This window comes from Anopheles moucheti, chromosome 3 (assembly GCF_943734755.1).
Source record: "Anopheles moucheti chromosome 3, idAnoMoucSN_F20_07, whole genome shotgun sequence".
In the NCBI taxonomy this organism is placed as follows: domain Eukaryota; kingdom Metazoa; phylum Arthropoda; class Insecta; order Diptera; family Culicidae; genus Anopheles; species Anopheles moucheti.
The window spans coordinates 74,480,788-74,496,525 of record NC_069141.1 but is presented as its reverse complement, the minus strand read 5'-3'; the positions used below and the strand labels follow the sequence as shown (position 1 = coordinate 74,496,525).

General features: G+C 44.0%; 1 protein-coding gene across 3 annotated transcripts; it reads right to left on the bottom strand.

Annotated features, from left to right (window-relative positions):
• Positions 1-6,924: 6,924 nt before the first annotated feature.
• LOC128300711 (coronin-1C-A) lies at positions 6,925-15,437 on the bottom strand. 3 transcript variants are annotated; one of them, XM_053036873.1, is made up of 5 exons: positions 15,092-15,437; positions 10,344-10,466; positions 9,283-10,134; positions 8,536-8,799; positions 6,925-8,461 (listed from the first exon to the last, which is right to left on the bottom strand). In XM_053036873.1, the coding sequence occupies exons 1-5, from the start codon at positions 15,287-15,289 to the stop codon at positions 8,144-8,146; spliced, it is 1,755 nt and encodes a 584-aa protein (XP_052892833.1). In that variant the 5' UTR covers positions 15,290-15,437; the 3' UTR covers positions 6,925-8,143. The 3 variants fall into 3 exon arrangements, with proteins under 3 accessions (XP_052892833.1, XP_052892835.1, XP_052892834.1); XM_053036875.1 differs by having other exon boundaries at positions 6,925-8,458; positions 8,578-8,799; XM_053036874.1 differs by having other exon boundaries at positions 8,536-8,778.
• Between the last annotated feature and the right edge of the window lie 301 nt (positions 15,438-15,738).

Here is a 15,738-nt window from a genome sequence, read left to right as displayed (position 1 = left end):
TCGCGAACTCACCAAAAGGACAGCCAGGGAACAGCGCAAATCGTTTAGTATCGTTAGGGCCGAGGAACAGCTCGAGGGAACACAAAACAGCTAGTAGGGAACACAATAGGGAAAAATGTTTTGCAAAATCACAAAATGGGCCAAAACCAAAAACCAGCTGCTGGTTAGTTATTATATTAGCTTGTAAAGTAACTAGATTCTCTTTTTCAATTGTCTCCCCACCCGCCCGCCCCACTCATCATTGTGGCGCTGTAGTGTGTAGAACGCAAACTGTTTGCAGCATTCAACGCATCTGTGTACTCAACTGTTTCTGTTACAAACTACATAAAAATCGTATGGATGTATGTGTATGTGCGCGCGTGAGTGTGTGTGTGTATGTTTTTTGATAAAGAATTTTAAAATTTTCTTAGACACCAACCTTCCAGTAGGACATTGCTTATCCAGTAATAAAAATCTCCTTGTGCACCTAAGGTGGTAGTTTCGTGCGACGAGGGGCTGTACAATACGACATAGTGCAATCTGCAGAACACGACACTGACAATCACGAAAAATGATTTACAACACACACTTTGGAACTTTTAACGCAGGAAAACAAACGCATATGTGGCCACCAACTTCCGTTCTCCGAAGTACTCCGAGCCGGTTGCCACTTCCTTATGGAGTTATCTCGTGCAACGGTTCTCGCTGCGCTAGGATCACTGGCCCACTGAATTAGGACCTTCCACGTCCTCTGAAATAGAGATGGGAATAATCACTCTTTACAATGATTTGAATCAGAGTCAAAGAGTGGGTTTAAAGATTTGAAACCTTTACTCACTCCTTTGAGATTCATTAAAAAGTATTACACTGCATCAATGTGTTTACCACTCTTTTGCGTTTATACTCACTCTCACTCTACTTACGAGTGAGTAAAACTGTTTTATCACTCTTTAGATTATAATTACTCTGTAAGAGTGAGTTTTATAACTTAACTGTTTAACTGTTTTATCACTCTTTTTGGATTGAAATAATTCTGTAGGTGTGATACATTATTATTTTTCATTTTTAATACACTTACAGCATTATTTGAATCCACAAAGAGTGATAAAACACTTTTACTCACTCCTATTCACTGATTTGAATCCAAAATGAATTATAAAACACTGTCACTCTCTTTTACACTCTTCCTGTTTTACTGAACATAATTCAACAAGAGAAACAGCACATTACAATCTCAAAAGAGTGATAATACTCTTTTACTTACTCTTAAAGAGTGATTATAATCTAAGGAGTGATAAGACAGTTTTACTCACTCGTGAGTGAGTTTCTAGTCAGCACTGAGAGTGAGAGTGAGTATAAACGCAAAAGAGTTGTTAAAGGAGTCATTAGTAAAAACTCCTCTTGCTGATTTATACTCATTCACTCTCTCGAAGGTTTCAACTCACTCACTCACTCTTACTCAGCGCGCACATCTCTACTCTGAAAGAGTGATTCATCTGGGTATCATATGATATGATATGATGATACGTGTGACTGATCCTACACGAGCTTCAGCCTTCCGAATCTCTTTGGTGGCTACTGATGAGAATGAAGTTGATCTTGGTTGCAGCAATCGCCAGTCGTGGACAGGAATAATATTATGACAGGAATAATAATTATAATACCCCCAAGTTTCATAGAGTTGGCCACAGACACAGCTTTTTGGTGCGTTATCCTTGACCGAGACAAACACTGTTACAGCAGTACGGACTACACTAATTCAAGTTTCAACCAATACCCCACATTGTAATCAAATTTCGTTTCAAAAACAAATGAAAGGTGCTTTAAAAACGGGGGGGGACCGCAATAATTGTTGTTACCTTTAGTTATTTTACGTTTGCTTTTTAATGACTCACTTAGGCAAGCATCACTCACTGTTCACGCCATTGCGACATACATGCGTAGCACAAACGTTTGAGAGATATAGAGTCTTCGGGATATATTTACCAATTATAGCAGCAAAATGAGGAGATTAATTGTTTTAAATTATGTGCTATAAAATTACTGAGAGCAGACAAATTTTTAGTTCCAAATACCCTGCCAATCTGCAGATTATCTCGAAGACTATACCCCTGCATTCTACTCACTAAACTCTACTAGCCTAATCAACTCCGTGTGGTGATGAACGTTTAGTTCTCTTCTATTAAATATCGTTTAGCCGAATGTATGAGAGTGTCCGGTATGTATGTGGTTGAGTGTCTGTATGTGTGAGAATCGATGCAAAACAAAACACAATTTAACAAGAGTGAATGCGTGTGATTGATTATGAGAAACAAAAAAGAAATTAAACACAACATGTAGGGCATAATATAATGTGTAGGGTCCGTACGCGCAAGATTAGGAGCTGAAAAAAAAGGTGATAGTGTTAGGGCAAATACAGGAGTGAAAGCAATATAGAATCACTCGGTAAAAAGGAAGATATATAGGTATCACATATAACACCGGAAGTCTCATCCATCTCCTGGTACTCCCTGTAAGGTTCATATTCCTTCAAGCTCCTTCCTTGAAATACCTTCCCTTTCTCCCCACGTCGCAAATGATCGCGTCTTCTCCCCCTTGTATGATCTTTTTATTTTGCAATAAAATATGCAAAAAGAGGGCGCACCATAAGAGTTAGTATTCAATTGTTTGCTTTTTTTTTTATATAATTCACGCTGCGTTTACGAACCAGTGCGCGCTAGAGAAACAAAATTTATGGGAAAGTAAGTGGTATGTCCAGCATACCATACCAAAACGCCAACAGTTTTGTGATTCGATTGTCCTTTTTTTTCGTTCGATGCACGTTAAGTTTTCGGTGTGAAAATGAAATGTAAGCAGCAGGCAAAGCATTGCATGTGAGAAACGTATTCTCGCACCAGAGGATTAATTTCAACCGAAACGGTTAGAAATTGCTCGGACAATTCAGAGAGAGAGAGGAGTCGCCTGCGTAAAGCAGACTACTTACACAACACGCAACTAGAAACAGCCAGTACGGACATCCGTTTATTGGTGAAGAATTTATTCCTCTTTAACATTTATGAAAATTCATCATTGAACACAACTGTACAGCATTGATGGGAAGGAAGCAACAGAGAAGATCTTATTATGGCAAGCTAGCTTACCATAATAATGTTTAGCGAATATGAGCATATGAGAAGGTGGTGATGCTGCCTTGTTTGGTTGCAAACATAAAAATCGCATATAAATCATGCAATAAAAACAAATCTGAAAGGAAATGAACAAGAGAGAGAATAGATACTCATCCCGAAACAAAAACTCAACTGAAGCTTTACCAACATTCAAACTAAACACAAACTGTTCTCCTTGCGTTTTGCGTGTGTGTTTCGTAACCGTGAACAATAAATGTGCTGTAATATAAATATATGCAGGCGTGCACACAGATACTTAAAAACTAGATAAATCTGCCCCGCTAATATAAAAAAAAACAACAATACTGGAGTAGATTAGAAACAAAACATATAAAGCTCCGGTATTGCAAAAAATAAAAACAGTAGAACTTTACCAATGCTCCGACTAATGATAGCCTAGCTGCTGTTCCGCCTTGGAACGGGTGGCGGAAGAAAATACGAATATTTATATCTTAGAAAGCCTTAATTTAGTAGCATCCTTTCTTGCATTAGTTTGAACAAAAAAACAAATAAAACAAAAACAAAAGATCCCCGTGCTTATACGAAAGAAGGGACTTTTTGGAAGGAATGCATGCGAATTATGTGTAGGTTGTAGACGTAGATATACCAGCACAGCACCGAAGGGATTTAAGGTGAATATGTTTAGTTTACGACTCTTCTTCGCCACAAACAAACCAACAAGTGACAAAACAAGCAGCTACACGCGTGTGGTTGTAACGTTTCTCTGTGTGTGTGTAAAAGTGTGTAAAATAGCAGCCGTTAGTGGAGCAGCACATTAGAATAGTTTAAAAAAAAATGCAGCATGTCTCAAAAACTAAACAGAAGCATATATGCTGGCTGCGAAATACATATTATACAATCTAAAACTATAAAGATGATGAAAAAAACTACCATACCTATATTGTTGTGCTTTTTTTTGTGGTTCAATTATTCCGAAACATTATCGCTCTTCTCAATGCATTTTTCAGGGGCCCCCAACACGGCGAGGCCCTAGGCGACCACCTACTCCGTCTACCGATTGATCCACCGTTGATCCCTTTTCTCAACTCAACCACGAATCCGAAGATCAAACTATTTATTCTATTAAATAAACTTTTATCAAACACACAAAAACACTGTCCTCAAAATACTTCATATAAACACGTAAGTACGTAAAAGCATTTAGAAGAAAGCGTCGCCACCAGCAGATGCTGATCGCGCCTCATAATTGCATGCCGTTTTGTACTGAGTATATATAGTTTGCATGAATATACCGGCGAACAAAGGACGTGGACACCGGTCAGCATACGACGATACGGATAAAGAGCAGTACAATAGATGTTAATATCACATATCACATATCACATATATCAGCAGATTGACTCGCGGTACTGTTTGCGGTCCACCACATGTTGCGGACCAGTCCGTTAGCTTCCAGTAACAGTAAGTGGATGATTTTTGCTGTTTTGTGAAGGCAGTGTAGCGAATTCCCATATGAATATTTTTCTTCTTGATGACAATCTTTGTTGGGGGACAACAAAGAGCAAAATGGAAAGAATTAATCACCGTTAGTGTTTAATTATTATTATTATTATTTATTTATTCCATTATTATTGTAATGTCCAGCTTACAAGAGCTACAGGAGCACACGATCATCTCAGTCGTCATTGCATATTGTTTTCAAGCACTTTTTCTTTCGTCGAAGTCTCCGCGCATGATGCGATCGGAGCCACCAAAAAGCGACCGGTTTTGTGATTTCTGACACCAAGAGAGCATCCACGAAAGGAGTTAACATCAGTCTGATCCGCACATGGATCTACCATGTGTGTACATGATACATAGATAACGCTTGCTCCCGATAACAGTCACTGTAATGCTATTGAGCAATTAAAGATCTGCTATCATTGGCTATTAGTTAACTATAATTACACATACTATCAAACAAGGGCCCTCTCCGGAGAGCGATCGATAGAGTAAATAGCTCAGGTACTGTGGCGAGAATCCTCCGTCTCATTTCATCCATCCAGTTCCTACAGTGCGTGTCATAACTGTTCAGCAGGTAAGTTTTTTAATTATTTAGAGTAGGAAACATGGAGTGCCACTATTTCCGAAGACTTTATTCATTTTTTATTGTTCGGTTATTTCGCAATAATTATATCTCTTGTCGTCATGGAATGTCCGGGATTTAGAAGGATTCCATATATAAATATATTCCATAAATATTCCACACTGTTATTTCCATAAAAATAAACTTGTGCACAGTTATGGTACGCACTGTACTGCTTGGACGAACGGAACGAGATGAAAGATCAGTCGACGGATCAAGCGCTATGATCACTAGAGGGAAGGGTACAGCAAAATGAAATGATACCACGTGGTACGGAAATTTGTGCTATCTCTTCGTTGATCATGCTCTCTTGGTGTCAGAAACCAAAAATTTCATCGTTTCTGAGCGTTTTCGACGGACGCGATCGGCGCAAAATACGAAAGAGATGCAGGATCCGTTTTGCCTTTTCCCCCACACTATAATGCGTTTGATAGGAATGTGAAAGGAATGTTCTTTTATAAACTTTAATTCTCACATTCCGGTCACCAAAGAAATTGAATTTCTTGGGTATATATGGGTATGTGCCTTGCCTTGTAATCTATTAAAGTGAATAAACGTAAACAACAATGAAAGTAAATAAACGTAAACATGGTTTGTTGCTGCATGCTATTCAGTGCCAGTGCCAATCTTTTTATTCAAATTGCTGATCACATTTGGGTTGGGTAACATTATCAACCGGTTTGCTGCGCGTACGACGTGTTTACCGGATGCTGTGCGCAGCGTCACTACGCGAACTCTTTCGTCCTTGTCAGGATGTGCCGAAATAATACGTCCCATTGCCCACAAGGAAGGATGCATTTTGGCTTCTTTGACGATCACCTGTTAGGGATACTGATCGACCATTGCAATACTCGGTTCGCGCTTGCAATTGCTGTACGCAAGTGAACCGTGGTGCCTTTCATGCTTTCAGCCCGAATGTAGCAGCAAGCGCGGAATGCGTAAATCACGAAGTGATTCTAGTGAAGAGTGAAACCCCTTAACCATTCATGCTGTAAGTGCGATGGGAGTTCGCTATCCCAGTCCCATGCCTTTCCATCCTTCTTAAGCGACCATAGTTGCTGCATGAATAGTTTAGCGATGATTATCGTTGGACCCAGCAAGCCGAGAGGGTCGAAGATCTTGGCTACAAAACTATCCGCTTTATCAATACGTTTGATAGGAATGTGACACCGACAGGCAGGCGTGATTAATGCCATTATGCGAGAAAAAGGCTGGCCGATTCCGGGGTATTTTGTCCCAACTTTAAATTTTGCGAGGGGCCTCTTGTAGTACCCTTCGGGGCCTCCTCTTAGCATAAGGAGACTGGGCCTATGTATACTACTTCTACAAAAAATTTTTGGGGTCCCCAACACGGCGAGGCCCTAGGCGACCGCCTACTCCGCCTACCGTTTGATCCGCCGCTGCTGCACATATGTTGTCGAATCCGCGCATTCTTGAACGTTGTAGAGTCGAAACATGGACAGGATTCACAGGGACTGCACGCTAAATATTATGTGGTTTCACCTTCGATTTTTTTTCGACATAACACCGCTATCTCGTACTTACCGGAACACGATCATTTCAAATTTCTCATTCATCATTCTGTTCTACGACTTCGGAAACAAAACACTAAAACAGAAACACAATGAAGCTTATCTTAAAATACTTAATATACCTTTGTTTCTGTGTTGTTTTTTTGCTCGTACTCCCTTTTTCGATCTCTTTCTCTTCTTTGTTTTGATTTATCTAATCATAAAAACAAGTAATAAGAATTAATTTAATAATAAGTATTAATCGATTCGCACTACCCATACTACTTGTGTACGCGTGTGTTGGGTGTGTATGTTGTGTTGTGTCCGTTGTATTGGGCCGATTCGCACAGCGAGCGGGTTGTCAGCCAGCAAGCATTTTCCCCCTCTCTCTATTTGCCGTTCCATAGTTCTTTATCGTCCCCTCGCCCACCCCCCTCTTGCTGGTGTCCGCGTGTTATGTATATATGTATAATTTTTTACACGTTATATGTTGAGTGTTGTTTGTTTCGTATTTCAGTTCGAAAGCTCTCGTAGTTTCGTTAATGTTTACGCCGTAAAGAACGTTTAACCGTATGCAGCACCATTTCTCCGTTTTGCAATAGAGACCAGCGGTAGTAATGCAATATTTGTATTACTCTTTGTTGCGTGTTGTTCGATGCCGGCTGATTCAAATAAGTGCGCAGCGCATTCCACCAAAATTGGTGGCGATAAACACACGCGGGGACATAAAAGGGATTTGGTTAACCGATGTATGTGTGGAAGCCTCGGTTTTTTTTTGTTGTTGCACGGCACACTCTCACTAACAACCATAAGTGAGAGATACAAAAGGATCAATGAGAAAAGGAAAAGAAAAACAGGAAGGCATGTCGGTCATAGCAAAACGGTTAGTATGTAATGATGTATATGTATCAAAAAAAAAAAAGAAACATACGCCACAAATACAACATCTTCTTTCTTCTATCGCAGCTGCTTTAAGCATGGTTCCTCTATCCATATTTAAGGCATTTTTGTGTGTGTGTTTTTGTATTGTTTTTGATCATCCATAATATTGGCTCGGTTGGCATTAATCACCCAATGTAATGTGTGTTCGCTTTTATGCTGTTATCCGTTATTCCTTTGATTGCAAGCCACAGCGCAAAATGTCGACTAAAGGATTTGCGCGTGTAAGCGAATGATTTGCGCGTTTGTTCTGTGTGCGTGTGTGTGTGTGTGTGTATTGGCAATGTCCCCGTCTGAGTGTGCCGATAAGCAAATCGGCAGAACGTTAGGCTACGATGCCACACGACGCACAAGGAAGTCAAAAAAAAAAACAATCGGAGGACGTCCAGAGTCACCGCTCTCTAATGTCGCTTCGCGCCTAATTTACGCCCTTCACCACCGCCTGCCGGTGTTTAACGGGTTTAAACTTCGTCCGGCTCGAGGGTTGAGTTGCGGTAGTGGCCACCACCACCACCATCGGCTCCACCGGCCGCTGGCGGTTGCGTACCATCGTCGGACGCGGGTGGCAACGAGGAAGGTGCTGGTGAAGGCGAGGTGCCAGCTGATGCGGCGACGGCAGCGGGTGCGAGACCACCATCCACTTCCGTCAGCCCCCGATCCGTCATCGCTTTGACGGTGGCTTCCAGCGACCGGATTCGGTTTTCGTGCTTTACGATGATTGCCTTCAGCTTGCGGAATTCCTCTTCGAACTTTGTCCTCAGCTCACCGAACTGTTGCTCCTGCAAAAGGCGTATGGTAAAGGGGCAAGTGTTAGTTACTGTCCTCAGCAATCAATCAATAACGCAGCGCTTACCGATACACCTCCGATCGTGATCTGTTGCGTTCCATTGTTGGCTGGTGATGTGCTTCCTCCACCGCCGGCCCCGGTTCCATTGTTGACCGTCACAGGCGAACCGTTGGCCGATGCGCCCGCCGATCCGCCGGTCGAGGCGGACAGTGACTTCGGGCCACCGCTCTTCGGTGCCATCTTGTCCAGCACGTTCGACTTTTTCGTCACTGTCAGCGTAGTGCTTTGGGCCTGCGACACGTAGCCACCCTGTACGAGAAAGACACGATCCTACATTCAGCGCGTTTAGGAGGGATGTTCTAACGCTACTGATCGGTACACGGAGCTTACAAACTATGCATGTTTGTGTGCGCGTTGGAAACAGAGGACTGATGATTATGAGCATGTTGATGGTGGATAAATGCATCTCTTAACTCCGTTCACAGGTACAGGTCGTCCCCGAGATATACTAACAATGCACTGCTGCGACTGCGCGGATATTCGAGTATCTGGAATTCTTCCCGGAATCTCCTTCAATTGCGTACAAATGTGCTCAGTGAGATGAACTAAATTTTAAAATGCAAAATCTCGGGGACTTCCTGTAGTTGTAAAAGCAGGTGCCGAATGTGCCAGATGAGAAAGGGATATTCATTCTACCACGAGACTGAACAACGCATCCCTTGGCTCTCACCTTTTAGGTTATGTGAATGTGCTGTTACGTCTTGGAACTGGCTGGTCTTTCGTGTAGGGTTAGGAGAACGCGTGCGTACTTACCTTTAACGAGATAAGCTGCGGATCGGTATCCACTCCACTGATCCAATCTTCGGCCGATATCGATGCTTCGTCGGCGAGCGTATCCGGGTAGAGATCCTCCTGGAACAGTTCACTCTTGCGCGGTACCGTCATGGAGATCACCTGGCACAGGCCACCATTGTTCAGTCGGTAGAAACGGGCCACCTCGCAAGTGCTCACGTCACAACCACGCTTTGGCATCATGCCGATGGCTCGCTGCGAATCCGGCGTCTGGAACTGGCTGATGTAATGCACGTACGGATGTTCGGGCGTCACCTCGAAATAGCGTATCACGGAATCACCCTTGCCGCACAGGTAGATCAGGTTAGTGTCCGGATCGTACAGCGGGAACATGACACCGTTCGACGTGTCCAGGTCGACCATCACGATCGGGTCACCCAGTGCGTCCGGTGCGCGCAGTGAATACTGTCGCTCGGACGAGCGATTGAAACCGGTCGTGAAGATCAGTCCGTGCCGCAGGAAGATGGCGCGCGTTGCCTTCGAACCTTCGTGTGCGAGTGCTTCGTTCAGTACCTCGCCGTTGCGTGGGTTCAGTATGCGGATCTTCTTATCTTTGCAGGTCGTTACCAACTGCGAACCGTCCCAGTTCCAGCAGGCACTGTAGATCGTGTCCGGGTGGCAGTCGATGCGTACCAGCACCTCGCCCGTACCGACATTCCACACCACGATCAGATTGTCCGAGCCGGCCGTCAGCAGTACGTTTAGCGCGGAGGGATGCCATAGGACGAGCCCTACACGGCGCTGATGGTAGACCAGATCCACAACCGGCTCGGTAAGTGTACGGGACAGTCCACCGTCCGGAATTTGCCACACCTACAAAGAGATAAGAGCAGGATACAATATTAATACATTTAAATGCGAACAATTCGTTCTAGGACTAGACTGGCCCAGCTTGTCTTTTACTGAACGAACTGCACCTAGTACCTTGACCTGTAGCGAGATCTTTGTTCACCCTTTCAGCCCGGTAACCTTCGTTGGAAGCTCATCCCATAAAATAAACAGACACAGGCACAGGCACTTACCTTCACGACGCAATCTTCCGACCCAGATGCGATGACATTGTCGTTGTGAGGACACCAGGCAATATCCAGTACGGGGCCCTTGTGTCCTCCGACCAGTGCATGATCTGCCGCGATCCGTCCGACCTACATTCCGAAGAGAAAAAGGGAAATTAAATGAAAAATCAGATCACGGTTGCGACGATGGCGCGTAGGAGAAAATGTGTTCATTCGTTTGAGCGAAGAAAGAACGCACCATTAAGCAATGGCCCCATTTCCCCGAACGTCGACGATTGTGCCGAACGAACGGTTGCGGTTATAAACATTGCAGATATTTAAATGAAAAAATTCTCTTCAACATTCCAACTCGTTTAGATTAAATTCATTCATACGAATCTTCTTCATGAATATCTAAAGATCTTCTAATCTCCAGATGCGATCGAATTAATCAACTCTCCAATGCTTCATTAATCTTCAGAGACTCATGAATACCTAAAGACCTATACGATCACATCTATTCTTGTGTATAATTCATAGATTTTGCCAAAAAGTTGTAACATCGCAGCTGACTAGGTCTATGCAATCGAAGAACTCTGCTTATTGCAGAAAAATGACTTAATAATATCATGAATCGTTGAAGATTCAAGAGTCGCCGGAGAATTAGTAATCTCTTGAGATACTCGAATCCTTGGAGAATTCTAGCCCATTCACCCATAGATTGTTGCATATCAGTTTGACTCAGAACACAACTTGATATGGAATTAATTTCGAGTTGCCGTTGATCCAGGCAACTAACTCTCAAATTCTCAAGAGATCTTTATTGTTTTATATAGATATGATTACGCCATTTCTTCGCGGGTAGCACTAAAAAACGCTGTGAAACGTGTGGCACCATCGATTTCTTGGGCAATCGATTCGTTGTCATCGTGCCAGTAACCTTCCTTCACGGTTCGATACGCTTTACTGCCGCACATCATCGGATCGCTTACTCCAGTTTCGATTTTCTATCATTTCCACCATTTCCACAACGTTATCGCCGTAATCCATTGGAGCAGGGGGAAAGAAAATTCCCACCACCCTGAGCGGACGACACGCGAGGCAAGCAGCAACGCCGCAACAACAACCCCATCGATTGGAAGTGGTAAGGTGCGAAAATATATTTAAAAATGTGGCTTAAAAATAGTTTTGCACACGAATACTGGCGATCGCTGCGATCATTTTGAAGCACCCAAAAAAAACCAATACGCCCCCCCAACCGCCTTCACACTCTCGTGCGTGTGTGTGTGTCCCCAAAATCCCAACCTGTCCGTCATGCACAGCCAGACAGACGTGCTGCTTGCGGGGCACGTGAAGGTGATCCTGCGCTCCTGCTCGAATTCTCAAACCTCCGGCCACTTACGATGTATGACACACAGAACAAGCAAGCGCGCGTGCATGAACGATCGTAACCAGTTTTGTTTTTCTTTTGCAAAAACTCCCCCCACACATGGAAAGGATGTTTACTTTTCCAAAGCAATAAACAGCAAAGGAAAACTTCTCCCACGCGCGCTCATTTCTCCAGAAGAAGACCTTCAGCAATGGCGAGGACAACAGGGGAAAATCCCTGAAGGTAACGGGACGCCGTGTGTGCAAACTACCAAAATAACGCCCTTTACCGTAAGGCCACCGAATGGCGCCCACACGCGGGGCCCTGTCTTTCGTTGGCGAAACGGAAAAAGCCGTAAATACGTCGCCGGCAACTAATGAGGCCAACCGCATAATTAATTCACAACACACCAAGTGCATCCCCTGGTTCTGAAGAGCGAGGTGATGATGTCTCCCACGGTTGCCTTATACGGTCATATCCTGGCGTCTTCCACAATCCGATCACTGCCCCCCATCTCATCATCAGCCCGATCTCACGTGGCAGCAACACAAACACACCTGTGTGCCGCACCGTATGGCCATTTCCTGCAATATCTGGTTAATCTTTTACCCCTTTTTTGCCGAGTTGGAAAATGTATCCGCAGTTGTCGCGTGTTGCCATAATTAAACCACGCGTACCCAAGCCGCGGCGCAGAAGGGATGAGCAGGGGCAAGAGGGGAAAAGGGAAAAGAGGGGAAGTGGAAGACGATCAAATATTTAAAACATTTTGAACTGCAGCCAAAAACCTCCTTTAACGTGCGGAGCATTTACCCACGGTGTTGTGCATTTAGAAGCGTAAATAATCATTGATTGAATTACGCATTTGTAGGTTTGGTCCCAGAACGCCATTCGGTGGGTGTGTGTCCGGTGTGAGCGTGAATCAATAATAAACCGGTGAGCTGTGTTAGCAAATAAACAACACACACGGGCGCGCGGTCGAGATCCCGTCTTAATGCGAAATTGAAATCTTTCAGCACCATATGGATGGAACTGCTGTTGGGACAGGTATCCCGGTCAACAACTCAATTCGCTCGACCTTTATTTTTTGGACATTTGGGCAGGCTCTCCTCAGGAGTGCTTACGGTGGAGCACAGTGGACATTTCATTAAACCATCACAGCTATTCTGATGTACACTTCAATTCTATTGATTTAGGTTACTTTCATTAGAGCCTAACATGCGCACGAGGATGACAGAGGATCTCCATGTGCGGATTGATACGACGTACAACTCATCTAATCTATTGCCTAGAAGAGCTCGTCCAAAAATTCTTCTGAGCTATGAGGTCTTCATCAGCGTTGGACAATGTCCATATCTCCATAGTTTACAAGTACAAGTACATACTTACTTACTTATTAGTAAGTTAGTAATTATCTGCTTCACGGTCATGACAGCTTTTAGTAGAGCAGTTTCCTCAGACTGTAGAAAGCTCTAATGGCAACCAGCATCCTAGTACGTATCTCACATCAATGTTGATTTTGGTGCTGATCTTTAACTCTTTGAAGAATGGTGAAATTTTGGACGACTTCGAAAGTTGGCACACCTATTCGTATTTCACCCCCGGCTCAAATTGCGTACGCAAGTCTGGAACTACATAGGATCTTTAAAATCTTTGTTTCAATTGCTGACGACAAGCACCTTGAAGCAGATTCCTTAGATTTGAGCATTACCAAACAACACCTCAATGCCAATGTTGTTGTCGGATGGGATGACCCCACCCAAAGGGTTTATTTATTACCCAAGGTTTTCCACCGCCTGTTCGCTTCTGCGATGCTGTCCAAGTCAACAGAGTATGAAAGAATTGGTTTATAAAAGATGGTTTCTGATGTTGTCAACTCAGAACAACTCTCAGATAGTTCTCTCTTGCGCTAGGTTGAGAAGCTTATAATCCATTTCTATTCTCGAATAAATGTTCATAATAGCGAAGGGATCATAAAGTTTTCCATCCTCGATCATCTACCATGTGATGTTAATCTTACAAATCTGATACACTGGATCAGAATTCTAAAAGAGATCAGTGTGTGTGTTATAGTTTTACCCTTACAACCTTGAGATCAATAGCCGAAGTGGAGCTGCTACTCCTCCATTTTCTTCAAGATCTTCTGTATGGTGAAGATCTGTTCAGAGGTTGATTTTCCGTTTCGTGATCTTCCCTCAGCTAATCTTCAACTAAGTCTTCTACTAATGAGACAGTATTAGGAAATACCCCTTGAATGCAGTGTTCACTGTAATGTGACGAATAATACATAAAATGCCTGTAATTGAGGACATAACTACCGCAAGATGTAAAACAACGACATGAATTCTATCACCTTATAAAGGTATAAAACCGTAAACAAAATAAATAAACAATCGCTGCTAAAACATGCAGAAAATTCCATTCGATTTGGTCTCTTGTTTGTCTAACCTTCACAAGCCTGTGCGGACGATGGAAAGTGATGACGAAAGCGATCACTGAACGCACACAGCTGGATGGAATGTTCTATTTTTCCAGCGCAAAAAGCAAAACATCCCCAGCACACACGAACCGGGTGTGGACCGTCTTCATGCGTCGTAGCCTTAACGGGCAAAGCTACCTAAAAACGGAGGTGCGATTTTGCAGGAAAAATTCAACCATAACTAGCACCAAGCTTTGCGCACGTACATCGGCCGTACAGGGACGCACAAACGCGCGTGGAAAGAGAATGGAGCACACGAGCGTTTCGAAGGGATTTTCTTTCTCGCGCATCAACTCACCGCTCGCACGAACGGAATAAAAACAGCGTTGTGTGCTGACGACAAACCCGGGGGAGGACTTGAAAGAGAGGCGGCACACACCGAGATGACTCAATGTAGGATTTTGCCGTGCCCTTCCTCAACATCCGACACGTTCGCCCACCCTTACAGGGATGAGACCCTGCACACCCAGCTGCCCCCCCCCCCCCCCCTGTTGTTCCACCCTCGTCCCCGATGTCCGCACCAACTTGGAGGTGGTGTGTGGCGAATTGAAGTTAAATTCAGCGGAATGCTCTAAAATTAGCACCGCCGTTGGAAGCTATTTTCGGTGCACACTTTTCGGTACAAATTTGAAAACCGTACCACATCGTCGTGGTGGTGCAGGTGACGGTGGTGGACCAACGTACGAAAACCCGCATTTTGGGCCGGCATTAACCGCGCACACCGCGGTCGGGCGGCTCGCGTGTACTTGCGTGCATCTCGGATGCGTTATTCTTTACGCATTTTCGCTATTTTTGCACTGTATACGCGGACTGTACTGTTTTCCGCGGGGTTTCGAGACATTTTCCATGACAACCATTCCCGCACACGCAGCACACACCGCTTGCTGAGACCGTTTTCGTTACACTTTTCCCAACAACAATTCCACCTACCTTATTGTGAGGTAATACGATGAAGGCACCGCCACCGGCCGACTCGACGATGATGGCCAAGAATTTTGGATTGACCGCACAGAATGTCGAGTCCCAGCTGCTCTTCGATACGCGTATGTTATCGTAGCACTGTTCGCGCTTCAGCGCCTGCCCAAACACGTGCCGGAACTTGGAGCTTCTCACCACACGAAACGACATCTTCACAACACTGCTGCTGCTTGCAAATCCACCGTGTCACTAAACTTGGCGACAGTGTTGTTTTCACTTTTGCTCTGTCCAACACACAGTCTATCAACCACTAGAAGGCAGTAATTCTACTGATTTCACCACTTTAACACGCAGCTTCTCTAAAATAAGTGGTAGGGAGATGAAGAACTTATATCAAAATGTATAGTTTCACTATCATTGAGAGACTCCCTGAGGTGTCCGCGCGCACAAACAAACACAGAAATGGACAGTTTTGATTGAATGTTAACCATAAAATAGGGCACACCCTAGAGGAAGTTTAAGATCACTGGCCGCCACCGGTCGAAAACGATAACACAATAACCACACACACGCACACACGAGAAGTTGGTGTGGACGTATTCCTGGGGGTTGGAAAAATCATCCAAATCCAAGTGTGCTGCACTCCTTTTTTGGTCAAG

What these genes read in the sequence shown, in the direction of transcription:
- LOC128300711 (XM_053036873.1), bottom strand. Translation starts at nt 15,289, where the DNA reads ATGTCGTTTCGTGTGGTGAGAAGCTCCAAGTTCCGGCACGTGTTTGGG. An exon ending in TCGTATTACCTCACAATAAG is followed by an intron (nt 10,467 to 15,091) that starts GTAGGTGGAATT and finishes TTCGGAATGTAG; the next exon opens with GTCGGACGGATCGCGGCAGA. An exon ending in CGGAAGATTGCGTCGTGAAG is followed by an intron (nt 10,135 to 10,343) that starts GTAAGTGCCTGT and finishes ATCTCTTTGTAG; the next exon opens with GTGTGGCAAATTCCGGACGG.